Raw genomic sequence first — 10,691 nt, forward strand, 5'->3', positions numbered from 1 at the left:
TGTTATTGATATGACAATTACTTCTATTACTATTAATCCTATTACCATTATGGCTTAGCATTACTATTAGTATTATTACTACCATTACTATTACTACCATTATTACTATTACTTTTACTATTAGTACTATTACCATTACTATGACTTACCATCACCAATACTGTTACCGTTACTATTACTACCATTACTACCATTACCACCATTACTACCACTATTACTACAATTACTATTAGTACTAATACCATTACAAAGGATTACAAAGGATTACAAAGGCGGAGCATGCCGACAGGAGACCTTTTGATCCATATCTAGGTCGGATGCGAAAAAAAAAAATCATATTAATAATAAAACAATAAATAAAAACTATAATAATGTAAATAACAAATAAAATACATAAATAAATGCATAGGTATAGTTAAATAATAAACAAACAGGTAAATAGTAAATGATAATAAATTGATATATAACTAATGATAAATGAAAATCAGACAGACAAATGATAAAAAAAAACAAATAATATAAGATAAATTATAATCATTACAGCATCTTACTTAGGTATTTATCTAACTGATTCTTAAAGCTTCGAACTGAACTACATTGCAATACCTGTGCAGGAAGTTTATTCCATTCATTTACTACACTGTTGGCAAAGTTGTTTCTACCTACTTTTAAATTGAATCTATTTCCGGATAGTTTGAGACCATTGTTTCTTGTCTGATTCTCATTCAATGTGAAAATTTTGTCACTTTTGATGTTGTCAATTCCCTTTAAAATCTTAAAAACCTGTATCAAGTCACCTCTGAGTCTACGCTTTTTTAGGGAAAACAGATTCATGTGTTTTAGTCGATTTTCGTATGATTTATTTTTCATATTTGGAATCAGTTTTGTGGCTCGCCGTTGTACTTTTTCCAGTCTGTCAATGTCTTTAATGAGATTCGGTGACCATACAGAAACAGCTTATTCCAAATGTGGACGAACTAACGATTTATATAGCTTGTTAATGAGTGATGGACTTTTGAAATCAAAAGATCGCGCAATCAGTCCTAGAATCTTATTTGCTTTCTCAGAGGCTGAAATACACTGCTTGGATGATTTGAGGTCGTTACTGATAATTACGCCGAGATCTTTTTCACTATCCACTTTTGTTAACGAATTTCCAAATAACTTGTAATCGTACTTACTGTTATTTTTACCTATGTGCATTACCTTGCATTTACTTGTGTTAAATTTCATTAGCCACTTTTCAGACCATTGCTGTAATTGATCTAAATCTTCTTGAATATCTAATTGGTTTGAGTGATCATTTGCCACTCCGCACAGTTTTGTATCATCAGCAAATTTGGAAACAGTAGATTTTAGTCCATGGTCTATATCATTTATATATACTATGAATAGAAGCGGCCCAAGAACGGAGCCCTGAGGAACTCCACTTGCAACACTTTTCCATCCAGAAGTTTTTCCATTTAAAACAACTCTCTGTTTTCGATCATTCAACCAATTACTAGTCCAACCTAATAGGCTACCACTTATTCCATGCAAAGCTAATTTAGTAAGTAGTCTTTCGTGTGGGACGGTATCAAAAGCTTTTGCAAAGTCTAGATATATTAAATCTATATTGTTTCTTTTGTCATAATTCGAGATAACTGTGTTGTAGAATTCGAGTAAGTTAGTCACGCAAGAACGTTTCCGTCTGAAACCATGCTGGCTATCATTTATCAAACGGTTACTTTCTAAATGATGTTCGATAGCATCTCTGATGATAGTTTCCATTATTTTTCCTACGATTGAAGTCAAACTTATAGGCCTATAGTTATTTGGTTTCTTTTTGTCACCTTTTTTGAATATGGGAGTAACGTTAGCTAGCTTCCATTCTCTTGGGACATCTTCGGATATGATGGATTTCTTGAAAATAATTTCTAATGGAACAACAATCTTATTTTTCATTTCCTTTAAGATTCTTGGATGCCAACCGTCAGGGCCTGGCGTTTTATTAACTTTGAGTTTGTCTATACAACTTTTAATGTTTTCTTTTGTTATATTTACCGTAGTGAGTAAGTTTACCCTAGTCATTTCACAGGTTTCAGTTTGGAATTCACTTTGAGGTGTTTCGTTTACGAATACCGAGCTAAAATAATTGTTTAAGATATTACACATTCCTTCATTTGAATATTCAAGTTGACCGTCAGCAGATAATAGTGGACCAATGTGATTCCTAACAACCTTTTTATCTCTAATGTAACTATAGAATTCTTTGGGATTCTCTTTGGATTTATCAGCGATGTTCATTTCGTATTGTCGTTTTCTTTTCCTTATTGTCTTTTTTAAATCTCTCTGTATTGATACATAATTTTCATAGTCATTAGATGCACCCGAGCACTTATATTTCTTATAAGCCTGTCTCTTTTTAGCAATACTTTTTTCAGTTTCTTTGTCGAGCCACTTTGGGCGAGCCTGATTTGGGGGACGTCTGTCCTTAAAAGGAATGTAAGTTTGAATCATCTTAGTGAGCGTATTTTGAAATATTTCCCTCATCTGATCTACAGGTCTTTCGTTTAATTTTGCCTCCCAATCTGTAAGCTGAAGCTCCTGACGTAGTCCTATGAACTGAGCTTTACTGAAATCGGGTATTTTAGAAACACAAGTATCTATTCTAAAATTGTTTAGGAGTTTGAATCTAACTAAGTTGTGATCGCTATTTGCAACAGATTCACCGACTTCTACATCAGTTACCATGCTTTCGCGGCTAGTGATCAAAAGATCGAGTAAGTTTCCATATCTTGTGGGCTCTTTTACATGCTGAATTAAGTAATTGTCACCAAGAAAATCAATCAAGCGACTACCTATATGGCCATGTTCAAGGGTCATCCAATCCATTACTATTACCATTACTATTGTTATTACCGTTACTATTACTATTACTATTACTACTATTTTTAGTTACTACTACTATTGCTACTATTAATATTATTGATATAACTATTAATTCTATTACTATTAGTACTATTGCTATTAGCATTACTATACTATTACTATCACCATCATTATTACCGTTACTATTACTACCATTACTATTACTACAAATTTCTATTACTATTAGCACCATTACTATTACTACCATGACTACCAATACTATTATTACCATTACTATTACTATTATTAGTCATATTGCTATTAGCACCATTAATACCATTACTATTACTTTGCCCACCACTATTACTACTGTTACTACCATTACTATTACTATTATTACTAACAATAATACAATTACATTTATTACCATTACAACCATTACTATCATAACTATTACTACCACTATTACTACAATTACTATTACTACCATTACTACTATAGAAACTATTACTACTACTACTACTACTGTTATTACTATGAAAATTACTTCTATTGCTATTACTATTAATCCAATTACCATTATGACTACCGTCATATTATTACCATTACCATTACTACTACCATCATTACTATTACTTCTATTGCTACTACTATTACTATGTTATGTCTATTACTATTACTAATTTTACTATTAGTACTATTAGTGTCACATTACAGTTACCGTTACTATTACTACCATTACTACCACTACTATTATTACAACTATTACTACAATTACAGCTATTATTCTTAGTACTATTACTATTACCATTACTATGTCTATTACTATCACCGTTACTATTACCGTTGCTATTATTACCATTACTATTACTACTACTGCTATTGCTACTAACTATATTACTTCTATTACGACTATTACTGTTAGTATTATTACTTAGTACTATTGCTATTACCATTACTATAACTAATATTATTACTAGAATAATTACTATTACCGTTATTATTACTACTATTTGTACAATTACAAACATTACAACCATTACTACTATTAATACCTTTATTACTACCATTACTGTTACTATCACTATTACTACCATTACTATTATTACTACCATTAGTATTAATACCATGAATATTACCTTTACTAATACTATTACTATTACTATTATTACTAGCAATACTAATACCATCACTATTATTAATACTGTTGTTACTAGTACTACTATTATTATTACAATTATTACTAATACTACAACAATTATTACTTCTATTACTATTATTACTATTAATATTACTACTAATACTACTAGTACTACTAATACTATCACTGCTACTACTACTATTACTACTACTTTTGCTGCTGCTACTACTACTACTACTACTTCTACTACTACTACTACTACTACTACTACTACTGTTATTACTATGACAATTACTTCTATTATTACTATTGATATTAATCCTATTACCATTATGACTATTACTGTTACTATTACTGTTACTACCATTATTACTATTAATACTACTATTGCTACTACTATTACTATTACTATAACTTCTATTACTACTATAACTATTACTAATATCACTATTAATACTATTACCATTACTATGGCTATTACTATTACCATCACCATTACTGTTACCGTTATTACTACTTTTACTACCATTACTATTACTACTGCTGCTATCATTACTACTATTACCACTATTACTACAATGATGGCTATTACTATTAGTACCAATACAAGCATTAATATTACCATTACTACCAATATCATTACTACGAATACTATTACTACTATTATGAACATTACTATTAACACCATTAATACCATTAATATTTCTAACATTACTATTCCCACTACTATTACTACTATTGCTACCATTACTATTGTTACTACCAATACCATTAATATTATTACTACTATTACTACCACTATTACTACTATTACTACAATTACTATTGTTACTACCATTACCACTATTATTACTACCATTACTATTACTTTTATTACTACTACTACCCTTACTATTATTGCTACCAATAGTATTAACATGACTATTACCATACTGTTACCCTTACTATTACTATATTTACCATTACTATTATTACTATTACTACATGTACTGCTACTACTATTACTATTATTACTATAACTATTATTACTATAACTATTATTTCTATTACTACTAGTTCTGTTACTATTAGTACTATTGCTATTACCAATACTATAACTACTATTACCATCATTACTATTACCGTTACTATTACTATTACTAACATTACTATACTACCATTACTATTGATACTATCACTACCATTACTACTATTACTATTACTACCATTACTATTACTATTACTACCAACACTATTACTACTGTTACTACCATTACTATTACTACGATTATTACCACTATTACTATAACTTCCATTATTATTGTTACTACCATTACCATGACTAATATTACTACAATTTCTCTTACTACTATTACTATTACTATTATTACTATTACCATTATAATTAACATTACTATTACCATTATTACTACCACTACTATTACAATTATTATTTACCATTACTATCATTACTACCACTAATATTACTAGCATTACTAATCCTATCATCATTACTACCATTCCTAATACTACCATAACTATTGCTACCACTAATACTACAATTACTACTATTACTACCATTACTATTGCTACCATTACTAATGTTGTTACTATTATTACTACTATTACTGTTATTACTATGACAATTACTTTTATTACTATTAATCCTATTTCCGATATGACTATGTTACCATTACCATTACTACTATTACTACCATTACTATTACTACCATGTTTAATATTGCTACTACTATTGCTGTTATTACTATTACTATTAATAATATTACTATCACCATCACTATGACTATTACTATTACCAAATCCCTTACTGTTACCGTTACTATTACTATTACTACCATTACTATTGCTACCATAACTATCATTAATATTGCTACCATAATTACCATTACTATCACTACCACTATTGCTACAATTACTATTACTACCATTACTACCACTATTACTACAATGCTATTACTAACATTATTTTTACTTTCATTACTATTACGATTATTACCACTATTATTAATAGTATTACTAATTACTATTACTACTACTATTACTACTACTATTACTACTACTATTACTACTACTATTACTACTACTATTAACATTACTGTTACTACTATTACTATTGCTACTAATAATAATGCTATTATTACCAGTACTATTACAATAACTACTACCGTTAATATTACTATCATTATTACTACTATTTCTACTACTTTTACTATTACTACTTTTTACTATTACTACTATTACTATTTGAACTATTACTATTGCCATTACGATGACTTATTATTACCATTAATTGCCATTACTGTTACTATCACTACCATTACTATTACTAACACTACTACTACTACTATTGTTAATATATCTGTTCCTATTACTATTACTATTATTACCATTACTATGACTACTATTGCTATTACCATCACCTTTACTATTACCGTTACTTTTACTATTACTACAATTTCTATTACTACGATTACTACCATTACTATTACTAAATTATTACTAACTTTAACATTACTATCATTACTATTACTATCACCACTACTAACCTTACTATTACTACCATTACTAAAACTACAATTACTATTACAACTACAATTACTACCATTACTATAATACGATTACTATTACTACCATTACCGCTATTGCTACAATTACCATTGCGATTAGTAGCATTACTACCATTACTATTACAACCATTACTATTACAACCATTACAACCATTACTATTACAACCATTACTATTACAACCATTACTATTACAACCATTACTATTACAACCATTACTATTACAACCATTACTATTACAACCATTACTATTACAACCATTACTATTACAACCATTACTATTACAACCATTACTATTACAACCATTACTATTACAACCATTACTATTACAACCATTACTATTACAACCATTACTATTACAACCATTACTATTACAACCATTACTATTACAACCATTACTATTACAACCATTACTATTACAACCATTACAACCATTACTCTAATTACCATTACTATTAATATTACTACCATTACTATTACTATCACCATTACTACCCTTACTATTACTACCATTACTAATACTACCATTACAATTTCTACCATTACTATTGCTATCAATATTTATTACTATTATTACTACTAACACTATAACTGTTACTTCTATTAATATTATTTCTATTACTACTACTATTATTACTAGTACTACTACTACTATTACTGTTATTACTATGACAATTCTATTACTATTAATTCTATTACTATTAATTCTATTACTATTACCATTACTATGACTATTACAATTACTATTACTACAATTACTAATACTATTACTATTGCTACTATTACTATGACTTTTATCACTATTACCATTACTACAATTACTACTACTACTATTGCTACTATTACTTCTATTACTATTAATACTATTACCATTATTATGACACTATTACCATCACCACTAATGTTACCGTTACTATTACTACCATTGCCATTACTACAATTACTATTTTACTACCATTACTACCATTACTATTACTACCGTTACTATTACTACCATTACCACCATTTCAATTACTATTACTGCCACCCTTACCAGCAATACTATTAGTACAATTACTACCATTACTACTATTACCACTACTACCACCACCACCATTACTATTAACACTATACTACCACTTCCATTACTATTACCACTACTTTCACCACCATTAATATTACCACTATTACCACCACCATTACTATTACCACTACTACCGACCCTGACCCTGGCGTCGTCCAGAACAAAGACATAAGAGATTCCCGCCGCCAAAACGAAGATATGAGCCCAGAGGTCGCCTCCGTTCAACTGAACAGAATCGCCCGGATCCAGCCAGAACAAAATCTCTGAAGGAGACCCTAACCACTGAAGGACTCAGGACCTAAACATGATTTTATTCTGTCTAAACCCCTGATGATTCTATTTACTTTAGAAGGACCCGATGTATGAGCCTCAAAATAACCACGCGGAGGACTGCAGGAGTAGGACCCAAGAACCCCCCCCCCCCTACCCTGGAGGAGGCGTGAACGAACCTATGGGCGGCGAGGAGCTCCCTGAGGGCCTGGGCGTCCTCGAAGAGGGGCGAGGTGGGCAGCGAAGGGTGCCGCCGCAGGAGCGAGGGGTGGGGCGCCGAGGCGGCGTCCTTTGTACTGGTGCCAGGGGCGGGGCACTCGCCCAGAGCTGTGCCATTCAGGTCCGTGCCACTCAGCTGGGGGAGTGCCAAGGTGCTGGTGGATCTGGTAGGTGGTGGGGGGTGAGGTGTTCGGGGTGCAAGTGAGGTGTTGGGTGGGTGTGGGGTTGCAAGTGAGGTGTTGGGTGGAGGATAGGGGTGCAGCGTGCAGTGAGAAGCAACGAAGAAGCGAAGTATGAGGAGGAAGAGGAGGACGGGGGAGGCATGGGGATGTTGGAGACGGAGGGCGAGGGCGGTGGTGGTGGAGGTGGAGGTGGAGGTGATGTTGTCACGGAGGGAGGTAGAGGGGAGAGGTAAGGAGAGGAAGATTGATAAGAAGGAGAGCGAGAACAAGAGGACGAAGGAAGAAAGGAGGGGGAAAGAAAGAGGTAGAGAAGGTGGGTTGTAGGAGGAAGGAGAGGAAGGAGAGGAAGAGAAGGAAAGAAAGGAGGGTAGGTAGATAAAGGAAGGGAAAGAGAACGGGAGGAAGAGGAAAGGAGGGAAGGAAAGGAGGGAGAGGAGGGAGGAGTAGGAAGGGAGGAAAAGAGAGGAGGGAGATGGGGGAAGAGGGAGGGGTAGAGAGGAAGCGTAGGAGAGAGGAACGTGTCATGTGCAGGAGTGCATGCGGTGGGGAGGGAGGGAAAGAAGAGACGCAATTGTTAGTCATTCAAGGTGCCATGAGATAGTGCCAGTGCCTTATTACAAAAGAAAAAAGTTTTGCCTATACACTATTTCAAATATTTACATCTGTGTATACGTAAGTCAGGTAAGAAATGTCTTCATGCCGATCTGCACACACAAACCCACATAAGATTTTTATATTGAAACATGCATATACCAAAAAGACCTTTTCCACAACTACCCAAAAATCCAATTATTGTGCCTTTCAAATATTTACATCTGTGTGTACGTAAGTCAGGTAAGAAATGTCTTCATGCCGATCTGCACACACAAAACCTACATAAGATTTTTATATTGAAACATACATATACCAAAAAAAACTTTTCCACAACTACCCAAAAATCCAATTATTATGCCTTTCCTCCTTGTGGGTTAAGGGCCGTCCCTACCCGACTCCCCTGCTTTGATCAAAAGCAATGCAGCAAGACACAGCACCTTCACAGAAGGACCCGACAACTAAGACTGGTTTACCACCACTTCTTCACTTACCCGGCGACCCTAGCCCATCATCTCCTCATGAAAATACAGAACAGACGAGGAGAAAACATTTGGGCCGCGTTAGTATAGCATCCATTCATAACCACTCTCCATTCACTACTACCATTTGCCCTCTCTCTTTCCTGCTCAACAGGCATTCCCCATTTACGAATGGCCCCTTTCACCCCATCCATCTTTCCAATTTTTGGTCTTCCCCTCAAGTTCCCACTGTTCACCTCTGCTTTTCAATTCTTTTTGTTTGTTTTTCTTCGCCGATTCTTTTCATATGCCCATATCCTCCCATTGTTTTATCACCAGCCCTATCTGCCAACTCCCTTGCCACCACCGCTCTCCACCTCATCTCCTCATTTCTCACTGTCTATTCTTTATCAATCCTCTTACCACTTTTCTATTTCACTTTTATCCATTCGAACGCGGTTTTATTAGCAAACAACAACTGGCTCACCTCCCATTTCCACTCTAGCTTCTCCAAACCTTCCGTACTATCCCAACCAAGTGCACGTACAACTGCCATGGTGACATTATACAACCCTGGCACAACACCAACTTCATTTCAAACGACTCTCTCAACTTGCTACCCTACCACAAGCTCGACTACTACTATACATGCATAAATACATATTTACATTATATATACATATACATATACATACATACATATACCAAAGGCTTGTTCCCCCTTACACAAGGGGTAGCCAAAAAGAAAAAGGCATAGAAATCACTCCCACTCATTTCACTCCCCATACATTTCACTCCCCTCCACTCCCCTCCCTCCCTCCTATCTTGGCACATCCTGGATGGCGGGTCATCCCTGCATCCTGTCCACTGCCCTGGGTCAGAAGCATTGTTGCAAGACACAGCACATCCACAGCAAGGCCGCTTCATAAATTTGGCGACCCCCCCCTCTCCGTTCCCTCATGCAGAAAAGGAGAAGACGGGGAGAAATCCCTTCGAGCTGCGTCAATTTTTTTCTCATACATACTTCCTCACCCCCCATCCCCCACCCACTCCCCCTCATGCATCACAGCCTCATCTATACACAACCCTTCTCCATTCACCCCTATCTTCTATCCTCTCCCGTCCTTCCTCTACAGACATTCCTCTCTTTTGTAAAGCCCCTTTCACCCCATCCATCCATCTCATCCTAGGACGCCCCCTCATATTCACTCCTTCCACCTCCGCCTTCCACACTTCTTTTACTTTCTTCACTCATTCTTTCCATGTGTCCAAACCATCCTAATACTCTTTCATCAACCCTATCTCCCAGTTCCCTTTCCACCCCTGTTCTCCTCCTCACCTCCTCATTT

At 34.3% G+C, this 10,691-nt stretch overlaps 1 protein-coding gene across 1 annotated transcript in view; it reads right to left on the reverse strand.

The window, feature by feature from the left end:
- The window catches only part of LOC143019120 (uncharacterized), a 24,786-nt gene extending 14,888 nt beyond the window's left edge, over positions 1–9,898 (reverse strand). Inside the window, exons 1-2 of the mRNA XM_076174815.1 lie at positions 9,816–9,898; positions 8,069–8,272 (exon numbers count right to left, since the gene is read on the reverse strand). Of these exons, the coding sequence (XP_076030930.1) occupies positions 8,069–8,272; positions 9,816–9,898 (287 nt within the window). The remainder of the gene's footprint in view (positions 1–8,068; positions 8,273–9,815) is intronic.
- Between the last annotated feature and the right edge of the window lie 793 nt (positions 9,899–10,691).

This window comes from Oratosquilla oratoria, chromosome 36 (assembly GCF_046742065.1).
Source record: "Oratosquilla oratoria isolate Oo_2021 chromosome 36, ASM4674206v1, whole genome shotgun sequence".
In the NCBI taxonomy this organism is placed as follows: Eukaryota; Metazoa; Arthropoda; class Malacostraca; order Stomatopoda; family Squillidae; genus Oratosquilla; species Oratosquilla oratoria.